The 16,897-nt window shown below is 37.3% G+C and overlaps 1 protein-coding gene across 3 annotated transcripts in view; it reads left to right on the top strand.

Annotated features, from left to right (window-relative positions):
- PIK3CB (phosphatidylinositol-4,5-bisphosphate 3-kinase catalytic subunit beta) overlaps window positions 1-16,897 on the top strand; it is a 108,812-nt gene that overhangs the window by 74,417 nt on the left and 17,498 nt on the right. For all 3 annotated transcript variants that reach the window (XM_072995948.2, XM_072995949.2, XM_020793154.3), the window contains exons 11-19: window positions 768-898; window positions 1,189-1,242; window positions 3,184-3,372; window positions 10,044-10,165; window positions 11,548-11,691; window positions 12,475-12,574; window positions 15,159-15,337; window positions 15,997-16,106; window positions 16,476-16,554. In XM_072995948.2, coding sequence (XP_072852049.2) covers window positions 768-898; window positions 1,189-1,242; window positions 3,184-3,372; window positions 10,044-10,165; window positions 11,548-11,691; window positions 12,475-12,574; window positions 15,159-15,337; window positions 15,997-16,106; window positions 16,476-16,554 — 1,108 coding nt within the window. The remainder of the gene's footprint in view (window positions 1-767; window positions 899-1,188; window positions 1,243-3,183; window positions 3,373-10,043; window positions 10,166-11,547; window positions 11,692-12,474; window positions 12,575-15,158; window positions 15,338-15,996; window positions 16,107-16,475; window positions 16,555-16,897) is intronic.

The raw sequence follows: 16,897 nt of genomic DNA on the forward strand, positions 1-16,897 counted from the left end.
AAAGGATTTTCCTGTGTGTGTCCTCTACAAGTAGTTTTATAGAATGAATTTTTATGTTAAAATGTTCAAAGAAAATGGAAATTGGCCAAACCTGCTTATTTGGCATACTTTCAAGTGATTCTTTGATCTACCGCATTTTTCGCACCATAAGACACACTTTTTCCCCACAAAACAGGGAGGGTGGAAAGTCTGTGCGTCTTATGGAGCAAAGAAAACAGATTATATTTTCCTGTTTTCTTCTCCTAAAAAATTGGTGCATCTTATGGAAAGGTGCGCCTTATGGAGCGAAAAATATGGTAACTTGTTGAGCTAAAATTACATAGAAACTAAAGAGGAAATTCTTATGTTTCTGAGGCAGATGACCATTGGCATTTCTTTCAGCCTAAAAGAAAATTGATTCTATATAACACATATTTGCAATGATATTTAATCCTTCTGGAAGCATTCCAGTTCAAAGGGACTACTGGGGATTCTCAGTGTGGTGTAGTGGATAGAGTGACGGACTAGGACCCTGGTGAGCAGGGTTTGAATCCTTGCTCAGCCGTGGAACCTGGTAAAACCACTGCTTAAATGTATTACTTATCTCAACCTATCAGAGTTGCTGTAAATTAGTTCTGACTTGACAGCACAGAACTCTCACACACCTGTGTTTATAATATACATATAGCAGGGGAAGCATAGCAAAATGCTTCTTAAATTTTATTTATATGAGCCAGCAATTCATCCTTCTTAAATATAAACATGAAATGTGTACTCTGATTACCTAGATGAACTTGAAGAAATGTTGAATCCCATGGGAACCGTACAAACTAATCCATACACTGAAAACGCAACGTCTTTGCAGATCAAATTTCAAGAATATTCCAAATTTCCTGTATATTACCCTCCCTTTGATAAGGTGAGATAAGCAAGAGTACTTGCATCTGCTTTTTCCTATGACTTTCCAAATCTATACAGTTTATTTACAAAGTACTTCTTTTCTTGTAACACTTAGAATATGTGATTTGCATAGCCTAAACTATAGTGTGATGCATAGATATTTTATGCTGTCAAAAGAAGATGGAAAAATCAGTAGCAATTGTGTTTGTTTTCTAGTCTTTGTCAAACTGTAGAGGTGATACAGTGAGATGAGACATTGCTTTTAAATTTCTCTGTCTGATGCTTCAATATTAATTATCATTTTGGCAGATACTTGAAAAGGCAGCTGAGATTGCAAGAAACAGTGATAGCAGTGGTATGGCAGTAAGTATCAAAGGTGAAACAATTATCTTTCCAATTTAACACCTTGTTGTTTGTGCAGCATTAATTGCTTGTGTTCAGAAACCATCTGTTTTAAGTGTGATAGAATTATTCTTTAAAATTGTATTTCAATTCAGAGGTGTTTTTAAAAAATAACTATCTAAAAATGACCTAACTATCTTGAAAGATGGCAAGTGAAAAGTAATTTCACTGTTTCAAAACAAGTCTACAACTATTGATCATATTAACATGGACAATTTAGCTGTATTGGGTATCAAAGCTTAGGAATTATTGCTTGAGAAATGTTTGATCATGAGCCATTTGGCATTATGTACAAATGTTTCTATACCAGTGTATAAAATAATCAGAATATGTTGTAACAATGGTGTTATGGTCTGAATACTAGTTCTTGGTTAATGTAACTTTTGTGGAGGCAGTGAATTTTACATGAGAAAAGCGCCTTCACAACAAAAATATTGCCTGTCATGAAATGTAAAGCTTCCTTTGGGCCTTACTCTAACACATCATGTTAATGTGTTAAAACTATTTTAAACTGAACGTACATACTAGACAATGGTTACATTCTAACAGGACTGAATTTTTTTGTCCCAGCTAGATTAAATCAGTTGAATCAGTAGGATTTATTTAAGTATTGCTAAGACCAGTTTATTTAGAAAGTCTGTTCTACTTGGAAGAAACTATTGAATTTAATTAATCATGCTAAACCAGTGGTTTCCAACCTTGGGTCCCCAGATGTACATGGACTACAACTCCCAGAAATCCTGGCCAGACAAGCTAGTGGTGAAGGCTTCTGGGAGTTCTGTAGTCCAAGAACATCTAGAAACCCAAGGTTGGGAACCACTGTGCCATCGTTTACATGGTTTAGTTCTGGCATATATAATCTTTTAATCTGTGTGGAGGTATAAAGAGGAGATGGAGCCCCTGAGTCCAGGAAGAGGGTAGACTTATTCACATCTTGTTCAGCTATTCTTAGTTCCTTCTAAAAGCTGAGCTTATTTTTCACTACACTCTGAAAATATGGGAAAAGAATCACTCTGCTCCGAAACCAATTCAACAAGGGTGAGCAGATTGTATCCCTCCAGAATCTATATGTTCTTAGACTGGAACACCTGTGGACCCTAGGCAGCAGAAGCATATGGTAGGGAATGGTGGCAGTTGCACTCAAATAACATGTGGAAAGCCACAGATATCCTATCTCCATATTCAATCATGTTTTTGTGTGATGTCCAGATGTAGCCAGTGCTGTATGAGAGAGAGGTTTGTTTTTTGAGCTTTTTCTGTTTTCTTGTACATTTGAATATTTATTAATTACAGTGATAATTTTTAATGCTGTAATATTTAATTTGTCTTTTTAGCTACCTAGAGGAATATTTTTGTGAGAAGTTGGAAAATGATTAATACATGAATGACAAATCTTGCTGATAAATAAAACTCAGCATATGCATCACCTGTTAAATGGCTTTAGTATTTAAGTAGTATCTTTAAATGGCTCCTTAGTACAGTAATTAAAATTCTGAAAGGTGCTCTCCTGGCTGCAGTATTTTATGCATTAGCTTTTAAATGGTCCAGACGTTAAATTTCACCAGTTGGGCTGTATGAATCTACAGTCCAAGCAAATGCATGTTTCCATCATGTTTTGGCGAAAGTATTTCGCAGATTAAGCAGGCAAATAACAACAGTGCCCCCTAGTGGCATTTAGGGCAAAATATGCATATTTTTGAAGTTTAGTACTGAAAGTACTATGTACAGAACTAATATGTAGAGAACTATTAAAATCTACACAGTTTTTTAGCCACTTGAAATATGCAGCAAGGAATTCGTCCCATTTTAGTCTCATGGCATTCAGAGCAAGAGGACAGGAAAAATGTCTCAACAATTTTCATGTGGTAATCTTTGACTTTCTACCAACCTATGTCATCTTAGGGTCGTGGTGGCAAAAAATTCCACATTGAGCTCAAGGAAATCATGGAAAGGGACCCTTTGTGTCAACTGTGTGAAAACGAAATGGATCTCATTTGGACTTTACGATATGACTGCCGTGAAAATTTTCCACAATCTTTGCCGAAACTGTTGCTCTCTGTGAAATGGAATAAACTTGAAGATGTTGCTCAGGTGAGGGAAACAGTCAGAATTGTGTGGTAATCGTATTACCAGGAAGTACCAGTGAGTATTTGTATTTACAGAGGAATGTGTGAGGTTCCTGATTATTTTCTGTACATTAGCAAGTTATTATTCCTGAATAATCTGATTTATAAAAAGCTGAAAGTATTGTTATTGTTGATTTTTAATTGTTTGTCTATGATTCAAAAGTAGTGGCTGCTGTGTTAAAATGCAGTGGGCTTGTTTGATTTACATTTTAGGCACTGTGCCTAAAGCACTGTCTGTCTTCTTTTTCAGCAGCGTTTGCACTCTTTTACAAGGGAGTAGAGTGGAATGGGGAGGAAAGCAAACTCGTCCTTCCAGGAGGCTGCTTCCTCTCCCTTATCCTGTCCTAACTACACGTGGCAGGATGTGGGCGATGAGGCCTAATCTCAATGCACATCCCAGGGAAAGTAATAGGTTTTAGATCAGGGAGACTGAACTCTTAGGATCCAGGGACCCATGAGAGACACTATACAAGTCCCTGACTCAGAAAATAAACAGGAAAAACAAAACTAGAATTAGAGAGCAGTCTACCTGTGTTTTCCTTATCTATCTGAACTATTTATGTTCGACATACATACTGCCCCCCATACACACATACACATGTTTAAAAGATGTGAGGAGAAGTAATTTGGTTTTACTTTAAAAGGAGAATTGCCATCCCTGCAGGCTTCCAGCATTGGCAACTCTCCATTTTGATTTCTTTTATCAGGGAGGCAGAGGTAGGGTCAGCTGTCGAAAGGCTTAGGGGAAGCATATGGTTCTCACCTGTGGCTTAGATAGGTGGCATATGCAACTAGATATGTACCCAAAGATGGGTGCAATTCTTCCAAATTCAATATGCTTTGTATCTTCACCCACACACATGGGCATGTTGCCAGTTACTAGCTATGGAATCAAGGCCAGTTTGTTCTGTGTCTGGGGTTCCATGCCTTTTCAAACTTTTTTTTTAAGATGCTTTTTCAGGTTTTTCAAAAAAGGATAAGTGAAGGAAGAGAAATTGCTTCAGAGGTACAAATATGGGGGAAATAAAGAGAAAAACTGGGAAGATCATGTGTTAAATTTTCTTATTGCTCAATTGTTGGTGACAATTGAAAGCTCTAAACCTTTGTCACAGTGCTAAAACATTTTCTCATGCATATCAAGATCCTATCCAGACAAAGGAAATGTTACTTTTTAAGTTTATAGCTCCATTGAATAACCCAGCCAGCATGGCCAATACAGGGAAATTGTTATTCCCTATTTTTAATCCTATATGCTTACTTATGCAGAAGAGCGGATACACATATATGGCGGTGACTTGTTGGAATATGAAATCCCACTTCTCCTTGAGAACGTTTCCCCATGTAAAATACCCATGGAAAAAGTATGGAAAAGTAAATCATATTATCAATTGGCTGAAAGATTGACCTGCAAACACCAGGATTTCTATATTATTGGTGCTTTCTTTAGTTCTTTGAGATACTTTGTGTATTTGCAAATGCAGATGTGAGGCAGACTTGAAGTGTAGCGAAACCCAGTGGGAGAACTGGATGCTTGCTGTGTTCTCTTCCCTTTGATAAATACTAGCTGGCAAGATCAATGGTTCCCATCAACAGTCTGAAGCTTTTTATTTCGGACCCATTGCAAAAGCGTACTTTCATGGGACTTGATGCTTTTTTTGGCAGCCTTTGTTGTCCAGCAGAATCTCAGAACTGATGATCTGATACCACCATAGGTGTGTGCAATCACTCTTCAAGCAAATATCACCACAGGTGAATGACAGGAGTAGGAAAGTCCTCTAAAAAGTCCTTTACCTTTTTTTAAAAAATTATTTATTTATTAATTTTGCTAAATAGTTATCCAGAACACTGTTTGCACTCGCATAAGCATACCACCACTACTATCATGTGAGGTCACCTTCAGAAACATAGCCTCATATCGGCTTTAAAATCAGATATGCAAACAGTTATGCGCTCGGCCATGCAATGGGACTGGCAAAAGGGGAAAATCCACTGCACAGTTTCCTTTAATGCATGCATATATTTTTTTCCTCCAGTAAGATTTTGACCACTTTATACCCAAAGGGCATATTAATCTGCAATGAATTTTTGCAGAGTTGATCAAATGTCCTTTTGTTATTGATTTACAGAATGCCAGCAAATAAAAAGGCCCTTGCATGTTACAGCTCAGATTTATAATTCGGTTATTTGTCTTTTCCATAGACTTCAGATTGCTCAGAATTTATTCTCTTAGATCATTCTGAAGAGTTAAGTCTTTTATTGTTTTGATTTAAGAAAGGAAAGCTTTCTGCCCAGATGTGACAAGTCCCCTTGTTGGCCTCTGACCATCAGCCAGTACCCACCTGGGATGTTGATCTAGCTGGTCAGCATTTCCCTCCTAATTCAGGCTCAGAGGAGGAATGTAAACAAGCATTGGCAGTATTTTTGGAATCTTCTTGGCTCCTTCTCAGGTCATTGAGCTCTTGTTTCCTGTAGGGGTCATATCACTTAACATTTTCTACTTGAATAACTTCTGCCTCTAATTTTAAGATTTTCTAACTGGGCGTAGTCCTAGTGGCAACCAGACAATATTTTATATGTAGCACACATCTGGATGCTTAGCTAAAATTTTCATTCTCAATTATCTGATGCAGCATAGACAAAGTTGTAAATATGAGATCAAATGTCCAAACATTCCTTCAAGATCAGAATGCAGCTGTTTCTTTCCAGTGTCCCAGACTTAGGGTGGTAGTTGCATATGTTACCTCAGCAGTGTGCCCTTATTGAAGCAGTGGTAATTATTTGTGCTTTGGTCTCTGTGCCAAGGGTTCTCTCAGGCAGCACTTTGTGATAGATCAAAGTGTAAAAGATCATGTCATGTGTTCTCTTGGACCACACACGGGCCACTCATGTTTTTGTGGGCCATCCCCAGCGTCCCACCACCACTGAAATACAACAGCACACCAATGACAAGAGAGAGACAGAGTACACATATTCATTCTACTATAAACGTGGCAAAGAGACAAACCCACACTCCATGGTAATGAACAGTACCCCTGAACTCTCTCTCTCAGCATCCCCTCCCATCAGTTTTTAAAGTTTTAATAAATCAGTGAGGATCAGCAAATAAGTTTCCCTAAGAGGGCAGGCATGTTTTGGCAATGCCCCAAGCAAGAAATTACTGCATTAAAAAAAATATTACATTTTTCAAGCACAAAACAAGCAAAAATGACAGAGAAGCGTCTTGAAAAATACAAACACAAAAGGACAACATGAACAAACATAAAACTGAAATCTAATTTTGACAGAAGATTCAATATTTAACATGTTTTTCAACTTATCCTCCAGTTATAAATATAAGAGAAATTCATGAAATGAGATTTTCTTTATCCTTCTCTGTATTGCTGTTTGCCCTTAATTCATTTTCCGTAATCTGAGGAAGAACTTTGATAAACGCTGAGTACCTTTTTCATTCATATGTAAAAGAAAACCATGCCACGTTTCACAGAATGCTGATATTTTGGGTTTGCCTTTAACAACTCCAAAATGATATCACTTCTAGCATGGTAGTTTGCCACAGTTCTGAACACAAAAGTTTAATGTATGCTACAGTTTTCACACATTTTGCTATTATTCTATGGGTCACTCCCAGTTTTGATGTCCTGTTAGCCTGAAACAAGCCCCAGGTAATGAAAACTTTGGGGGGAAACACCCTCACCCTGAAGAGCCTTTTAAAATTCACTTTTTAATTGTGGAGTTCTGAGGAAACAACATGTGGCCCATAGGCTGCATTTTAGCTATCCTGCATTAAACAGATCAGGAGGAGCATTTGGACAGCAGAGTGTTGTTACACACACTCTAGCACTGTTTTTCATATTGCTGTTACGTGCCATAAAATCACATATGATTTAACAGCAAGCTAAATGCCTTGAAAACTGTAAGCCATGTCAGACTATTTAAGGAGCAGTTGTATGACCTAACTTCTCTCCAGTGAATTTCCGTGGCCAGGCAGGGATCTGAATCCAGGTTTTCCTGAGTCTAGTCTGCCACTCTATCCGCTGTACCATACAGGCTCATTGCCTCCATAAATCTGAAATATTTGCAGTAGTTTGCTAGATCAGGGATGAGTAAAGTATTGTACGGTCCTGAGCCACAAACAGCTAACAAAAGGCTAAATATGACCACCTAGTAACCCACAATATTTTTCCCCAATATGTTTCCTTATGCCCTCTAGGTGGTAATGAGGGAAATTTTGCCATATTTTTGCCCCTGTCCCTCAAAATGTTTTTGATATTGTTGGTTCCCCCCCCCTCAAATTTGGCTTCTACATTGTGTAAGGGAATCTCTTCAGCTGAAACATGTTAGCTGAAGTCCTGTGGTACAGCTTCATATATGTGTAACTAGAAGTTATGCAAGTAATTTCTATACACATACCTAATCATATTCACGAAGCACTTCTGCAAGTCTGTTGCACAATAGGCTTGCTAGCAAATTATGTGCTGAAATTGTATAATGTGGACTGCCTGGATGTAACACTCTATACAAATCCAGCAATATAACTTTATGTTATGCCAAATGGAGCAGGATTTCAGCCATTCTGTGCCATAATTAATTTAATCATCTACAGTAGTCTTCAGTCAGTTGAAGCATGCTTCTGGGAATCTGACTTCCTTCCACATTCATTGGAGACTGTTCTTTCTTTCTATTACATGTGCCAATGTTTAGGGTCTGTTTAGGGTCATGATTCTCTGTTGCTACTACAGTAGAGTGCTGAGAACTAGTGTTTTGAACAATGCTATCACATACAAAAATAAAAAATTAAAATGTTGCATTAATTTTATTCATCAAGTTAACCTAAATAAATAAATTCAATTTTCAGAAAATAAGCAATATTTTATTTATTTTATGTATTACAAAAATCAAAATCTTGCAGTTATCACATCTCAATTCAGTATGTGTGCCTGCATTAGGTTAGGAATATCTTGATTATGTCATTGTTTTGTAATAGTTCTTGACTTACAAGGTGATTGGCCACTTTGCCCATGGCCTTTCCTACTTCACCCACAGCCTCATAGGAGTATAATCATGGCCACTCTGACAGTTGTCCTTTGACTTCCCCAAAATTGACCAACCCAGGTCTTGTCCCGCCCACTTTCAGTTCCACAGAGTCTTGCTGTTTGCTTGTGAAAAACCTGTTGGATGAATAGTTGAATGCAGGGATAAAGTTGCAGACAGAAAGACAGTCATAGTGCCAAAGTCAGAGTACACTCCCAAAAATAATTGCAAGGAGTTCAGAAATAATAAAATACGAGTTGGAACATATTTTTTTCCTCATGTGGAATGAGCGTGTTTTCATTCTGTTTTTATGCAAATGGCAATCATACATACAAGTAAACTGAATGCTGGTTCATTCATCATCTTTGTTCTTCACCCTTTAGCAAGTTGATTGTGTTTGTATAAATTTCTTTCTATACTTGTATTCTTTGAGCATTCATTTTATTTCTTGTATGTTTAAAAAACACAGTCCTATGGCAAATTTGATTCAAGAATACCAGGGTAGTGGGTTCGTGGTTACAGTCTTTTGCAGTTAATGATCTACATTCTCTGCTTTGTTTCACATGATTTCCAGACTTTTGCCCTGCTAAAAAATCTTAGGTGCACCCTTTCTTTTGATATTAAATTCTCAAGATATGTCAGGAGGCATACCAGGCTTCAGATCCCAATGTCCTTAGAGGTGAAGCCATTGTGAATTGCCCTGAAATGGCTAAACTAGATCACTATAAAAGGCTCGTCTCATTTCCCTCAAAATGGCAATGGTTTGTTGTTCATGAGCTTCCCATGTAAAACTGGTGTCCATTGTTAATTTAATTTGACAGTATTTTCTAAATCCATATCCTTGTTACACTACTCTAAAATTAAGCCAAAGAAATAATACCTTTATTAGGCCAATCAATAAGGCTAAACAGAACCAAAAAAAAAAATCTGTGCACCCTTTCATTATCACAGATCTCTTCCTTTTGCAATATGTATTACAAAAGGGAGGGAGTAAAAGGAAGGTGAGGAATTGATCTTACGACCATGTAGTCCACATGGTGCCTTGTCTTGTAGACACGTCAGAGAGCTATATACAGTTAACAATCTGTCCATGAAACATCATCTCTTTCCTCCAAAAGGATCCAAGTAATCAAGAGCACTTTCTCTGATGTCTGATCTAGGTAGCCTTGTCATAAACACCTCTCACTACTTCACCTTTTTTTAAATCTAGTATTTCTCTTACATTCTTCATCCAGCCAGTACTTCCATCATGCGCTGCTGTGTGTTTGCTCTGTTCTGCCCTCCAGTGGGTTGTTATGTTGCTGCAACTGAATTATTGACAATATTCCTAGCTTACAGTCTTTTAATTAGTAAAAGCAAATTTTGGCATCATCCTCACAACCTGGAAATAGAAATGCTAGAGGAGAATACATCCTTTTGTGGCATGTTACTCATATTTAATTTCAACTGTTTTGGAGGAAGGGAAATGGGGTACTAGATGATGGTTTCCCCCTAGAGCTGCTTGTGATTTGTGTGCCAATTTATGTTGAAAATATTAAAGTGTGCACATGCATATTCCCAAGTGCGTATATATCAGTCATTGAGTTATGTGTGTTTCCAAAACAGCTTCAGGCTCTTCTTCAGATATGGTCCAAACTGCCTCCCAGAGAAGCATTAGAGTTACTGGATTTCAATTATCCTGATCAATATGTAAGAGAATATGCAGTGAGCTGCTTAAGGCAAATGAGGTGAGTCTTGTGGAAACTTTATTGCAGTAATTTACTCCAAAGTTAATATGCTATAGAAACAAGAAAATAAAATGTTTTACCCCTGACTGAAATAAATTCTCCAAATCAGAAGCTAAATGCTTCTCTGCTGTCCAGCTGTGCACCAGGGCTGTGATCCCAGTTTACTGGTGGTATCAATGGGATGAGTGTGGGTGGTCTTCTTTTGCTAATAAGTCTCTAATCCAGATATGAAAAGTCTTCCTTTGCTCTCTAGCACAAACACTGACGTTTTGGGAAGTTGAAGAGATGTGCAGTGTAGGGGATATTAAACGAGTGTAGAATATGGTGTGTGCCATTCATATGCCATGTCTCCAATGCCATGCAAACTTACTTGGGAGTAGGTCCCATTGAACACAAGGGGACTTACTTCTCATTGAGTAAACATATATAAGATTGCATTATATAGATAAAACTTGCAGTGAGTTCTGTGTGCTTCCTGTTATTGTTTCTACATATATTTATGAGTGTAGTGCCATTTTTTTCCTTGTGCTCCAGGAAAAATTTGGCTGTCATCAGTAAAACTCCATATGCCCTCGACTTTTCAAGAGTTTTGCATGTGATTAATAGCATTTTTTATTCTCAAGGCTAGATTGTTAACAAAATATTTTGACTTTCTCAAAATGTAAGCAAGATAGTGTTGTTCTCGTAGGTCCAGTCTACTTTCATAATAGTTAACTGGTACTTCTGGTATTGCTGCTTTTGTACGTCTGTGAATCTAGAGAGATTTTCAAATAACTTGGGAGTTTCAGCAGCTGTATTGAAGCTTTTTGTTTGACATACTTGCTCAGGACAGTCCTTTTTTTAATTAGTGTGCCATGTGATATTTTTCATAGATATTTTCCTGAGCTGCATAGAACATAAAAATCTCTGTAACTTAAAAAAAATAATAACAATTATGTGGCATCATTTGTTTGATCACATATAAGTTCTTTATTTTTGCAAAAGAATTAACAAAGAATATTTTCTGTTTAAAAATTAATGCATTTATAAATTCTATTTGAACAAGGTCAGAAAGAAGTTAGATAGCAGATTTCCTGAATTTACCTGATAATCTTTAAACCATAAGCATATGGCAGATATTTAATATTTTCTGAGTTCACCAGAAATATATACACAGAATGTCAATGAATACTGTTAGTGTTGTTGAAAGCCTTCTGGTGTCTAATAAGGTGCCCCATTCTCTGCTTTTATTCAAATTATTTACTAATTACCTGCCTTTTCTTGCCTTATAAATAAACTGTTCTACTTTAATTCATTTCATGTTTCAGATTTTCTTCCCTTTCATTCAGTGCGTTTCCTAAAATCAAACTGGTTTGCCCTGGTTCTCTTTTATCTTCTTTCAGTGACGAAGAGCTTTCTCAGTATCTGCTTCAGCTCGTGCAAGTCCTGAAGTACGAACCTTTTCTCGACTGTGCTCTCTCCAGGTTCCTGCTAGAGAAGGCAATGGCCAATAGAAGGATAGGGCAGATGCTGTTTTGGCATTTAAGGTAAGAGTTGGAAATGTATCTATAGCCCCCCCCCAAAAAAAAATACTTTGTTGCACAAAATACCTGCAGGAAAGAACTGATACTCTGAGTTTTGTTCCCATCAAACTCCTTCTGTCTTCACTTCATTATACATTAAATCAGAAAAAAATGAAAATGCAGAAAGTCTTGTTTGAGAATAAATGGACTGGGTTGACCTAGGCTTTCTAACCAGGGCTCTTCCTTTTCTAATTGGCCTCTTTTCTTCCTTAGTCATGAGGTGGACACCACAGGTAGCTTGCTCCATTAAAAGTAATCTTTGCGTTGTGAGGGCTCGACTCTTCCAGGTCCATTGAATAATGTGTTTCTGGAAAAGCTTGGTTCAGCATGGCCAAAGGGGGGGGGGGATTGTTGGATCAGAGAAATTTTCAAATAATACCTTTTCTAAATTCCTTGGCCCAAACAGTATAGACCAGATATTGACCGATACAATGGGCTAGGGTGTCCCAACATCTGAAACCAATCCTGCTATCATTTCCTTCACCTTCTGATTCTCACAGTTGAAGCTGCAAGAGTCAAGTAGTCTTCTGGTCAACAGGCATAGATCTCTGTCTCCTTTTTCTGTTAGTCATTGTGTGATTAATTACAGTTGGGTGAAGGAGGAGGCTTTTGTAAAAGCATGGCTTTTGTGGAACTCCCCTCAAGTTGATTTTTTTTTTTACATAGTAACATCAATATATTCTTTAAATACAGGATAGCCACAAGAGATGGATTCATACATGCAGTGATATTTATCTTTTCTTGCAGATCAGAAGTGCACATACCTGCAATTTCAGTACAGTTTGGTGTAATACTTGAAGCTTACTGCCGTGGAAGCATTGCTCACATGAAAGTACTTTACAAACAGGTATCTCAAATTTTAAATCCTTATATTGAGGTTATTCTTCTTATTGAGTTGCTGTTATATCTGTTTGATGCCCAAATTGTTTCTTAAAAGCATGCTGTTGTCGGACAAATTGCCAGCAAGGGGTTGGTTCTTTCTTTATGATGTGCTCCCATTTTGTGGAAGTCAATGTGTGTCAAATATGGTATGGTTCTGTCTAATACAGCTGCATTTTTTCATGGCAGTCCAGAAGCATGGAATAACACCAGGCATATGCTACTCGGATGCTGCTTGGAACACATGAATTAAAAAAACAAAAATCCCAAAGATATGAGAGAAAATGTGTACATATCCCATAGAGTACCTGTGCATGATTGGGGAAACCATACTGAGGACCTCTGTAATTAATTGACAAGGAAGTTTTTGAATAAATGACATAGAAGAAACTTGGGTATGATAGTCACTTAAGACACCTCTATAACATTTTTTCATTCTCAAAATCCCAAAGTGATTTGCATTAGCTCACATTCAAATAAGGTTAGATAATAAAATTATTTGACTAAAGTGGACAGAGAAATACTTAAGTCAACGACACCGCTATTGACAGGAAGTGTACAAACTGCTAGATTGGTTATTAGATCTAACCTCAGAAAAAGTCTATAGAAAAAGAAAAACCCAGAAAATATTTGTTAAATTGCTGGAGTTCAGTCATCAAATTTTAACCCTCAACCAGAGGGAATTTTTTTTAAAAAGCTTTCATTGATACCTGTGCTATTTTCTACTTCCATGGGAATCCCAATCTATTAAAGAGTGACAGCAAGGTTAAGGTTAGTTTATGCAACTTGTGCTTCCACCTAATCAGAATATGTCCCTTCTACTTCTTGGACTCATGACCCAACAGAAAGCAGCTAGGGAATTTTTATAACCTTTACCAGCATATAAACGGTCCCCTATGGGCAAACCAAAACAAAGCTATATTGGAACATTTTTTTTTCTCTAATCTCATGACAGGTCCATGAAACTCAGAGATACTAGCTGAATTGCTGTTGCTAATCACTAGTAAAGCAAGGTAGATTTAACAGTAGCTTCCACGGTGTAACGTAGAATAAGAAAATTTTAGCCCTTCATATGCAGGTCCATAATATTGACTATACTTGTGCTTGATGAGAGTTAATAGCCAAAAGCGTCTGGAGGGCAACAGTTGCCCAGCTCTGTGAAAATCAATATAGTGCCTGCAGTCAGTCATAGGAATGAGTTCAGTCAATTCTAGATTATACTTTAAGTAGTTCTGATGAAATTTGCACTGTAAACTCTTTCAAAAGTATAGTATCTGAAGTGTATTTCAGCAGCAGGCTTTAGGCATGATGACATTTTCTGTGCACTTGGGAGGAAGTCTATGTCAATGCAATCAAAGAAGGGGCAAGAAAATTCCCAACTGTGCAAACACGGAAGAAATTCAAAGTAGAAATACTTCAAAAAGTTCCTGTTTGTCCAGTGCAGGTTGCATTTTGTTCCCTTGTTACTGTTGTTTGCACAGCTCCTGGAATTGTGGAAATGCGGGGAGCTTTTGGTTTTGACAGATGGCTGACCTGACAGGTCTCTCTGGCCTCTGTTCCATAATCAGACTCCATACAGCTTCCACAGCATCCTGCCTGGCATGAATTGCCTTTCCATAAGAAAGTCTGAGCCTTTAACCTACTGTAGCACTCTTAGAAGCCTCTGCTTTACTTAACATTTTAGTGCTTCACCAGCTTGCTAAAAGACAAGGGATAAATTCTGAATTTATCCCTCTTGGAAAGCTCAGGTACATGAACTTGAAAAAGTAGTCTGCACATGTTGGGTCCAGCTATACATTTGGGATGTGTATTTGCAGGAAAAAATGTGTGTTAGAAATAATATAAAAGGACATCTTATGCATCTGGCCTTTTAGTTTTAAGCATAGGACACAACACGTTCCCATACCGGATGGGGACAATTCACACTTATTGGAGTGTAACCCTTTTTACAAAAATGTTAGCTCTGGAACATTTTTAATCCTGAAATTACTTACTAGACATTGATGCTAATTGTCTGACACATATCAATACTAATTATGTTAACAATAAATACCTACCATTTCATCAACTAGTAACATAGGCCTGTTGTATGCTGTTGAGTTACTTCTAGCATAGGTTGACTTCAGTAGGGTTTTTGAGATACTTGAAATGTTCAAGGAGTGATTTATCATTGCCACCCTCCCTCTCATGAATATCCATGGGCAAATCTTTACAGTCTTTCTGCAAGCAGGCAAAGACCTTTCTCTTCAGGCAGGCTTTTGCTGAGTGACTGTTTTCCAAGTGGGGTTTTTTACTGGGTTGTTGTACCTTTCTGCATTGAATGTATTTTGATGTTGCTTACATTTTTAATACTGTATTCATTTGACTCTTTTATTATTGTATACTCACTGCTGTTGGTTTAAATGCTGTCTTTTGTTGTAATGCCTTGGGTCTTTTTAAAATAAATAAATAATAAAAACAAATATCACACCCATTACACCACAGTGGTTCTAACACCTAGGTCTAGAATGTAACATCAATTTAGAACTAAGTGTGTTAACTATCTATTTCAGGTTGAAGCATTAAATAAGATGAAGACTTTGAATAATCTAATAAAACTGAATGCCATGAAACAAAGCAGAGCTAAAGGAAAGGAAGCAATGCATGCCTGTTTAAAACAGAGAGCATACAAAGAAGCCCTTTCTGATCTCCAGTCTCCTTTGAATCCTTCTGTTTTGCTTTCAGAACTGTAGTAAGTCCTGTAGTCTTCTTCTTTCATGCATGCCATAGCTCTTATGTTTAAACAGACTGGCAGAAGGCTCTTGCTCTTTGACTTCTGTTGGCTGTACTGTGCAGCAAAAGTGTTGACACCTAAGACAGCATTTCTTCCTATGTCTGGCAATCCCTTTTGCTTCATCGGAGCTGTGTAAGCAAATTGCTGCCTTCCTAGGGTCAAAGTGTCAACTTGAATTTGGACTGGACATGTTTGCAGTTAACTGTTACTACTTCAGTAGGAGATCATAATATTTCCCAGGGATAATATGATATGAGATATATATAGTGGCACCTTTCTTTTACTATAGTGAGTATGCCATGGTCTGGCAAACTTGAATTGTATATATGGGATGAAATATTTTTGCTAAGTAAATATGGAACATTATTTCACATCTTGGAGGTGGTGGTTGCCAGATATATTCAAGGTCTATATAGCTAGCATTCCAGATTGCCAATGTTACTGATACTCTAGCAGCAAAAGGAAAGTTTTAAAAGGCATTTGTCCAACTTGTAGAGTTCTGTTACGAGATTTCCTTCAATAGTTATTCTGTTCCACTAACTTTTTCTCTCTCTTGGTGGCTTGGAATCTGCTTGCCTAATACTTCCTAATTCCTTCTTTATTATGCTTTGTTGTAGTGTGGAGAAGTGTAAATACATGGACTCTAAAATGAAGCCTCTGTGGATAGTATACAATAACAAAGTATTTGCTGGAGAGTTGGTGGGGATCATCTTTAAAAATGGAGATGGTAGGTGAATAAAATAACGTTATTTACTCCTGTTGATTCACTTCTCCATTATTTTAACTTTTCAGTTTTATAGTCAGAGCTTGGAAAAGTGGTTTTGGACTAATGAAATAAAACGTAAGTTTCCCAAGCTCTGCTCATTCTTTGATAAGCAAAGTGTCCTGGAGCATTCCTTGTATTTCACTGCAGCTTTTACCAGGGCACAGTCTAAAAGGAGAATATTGTTCCCAAAATTGCGCACTTCTTTTGTGCAGGAGATGCTTGGTGGGAAAAAAAAATCCTCAAACAAACTGGGATTGTTTCAACCTATATAATGTTACTTCGTCTTTAAAAGCCTTTGATTTGATAAAATCATGTCTTCCTATCTTGCAGATCTACGACAAGACATGCTGACACTGCAAATGCTACGTCTGATGGATTTGCTTTGGAAGGAGGCTGGTCTAGATCTTCGGTAAAAGCACTTACACTTGCTAAAGTTCTTCACAAGCTGTTACTTTTCAGATATTTATAATTAGATTATGGAGATACCCATTAAATATAGATGACAAAGTGTTGTGAAAGTCCACTTCAGATGAGTGTGCGTTTTTAATAATATTTATTTTCGATACTTGGAATTAGATAATCATAGATCTATATTATGCCTGTTTTACCACTGGTGAGAATTTTACTGGATATTTATGTGTGCATAAGAAGAATTATGGAAGTTACTACAGCTAGTTGATGAGGTACTGGTTGCCTATCACTTAACCCAGCTTGCTTCTACCACACACCCAGTACTTTGGCAATCAGCTGCA

Source organism: Pogona vitticeps, chromosome 3, assembly GCF_051106095.1.
Source record: "Pogona vitticeps strain Pit_001003342236 chromosome 3, PviZW2.1, whole genome shotgun sequence".
NCBI lineage: Eukaryota > Metazoa > Chordata > Lepidosauria > Squamata > Agamidae > Pogona > Pogona vitticeps.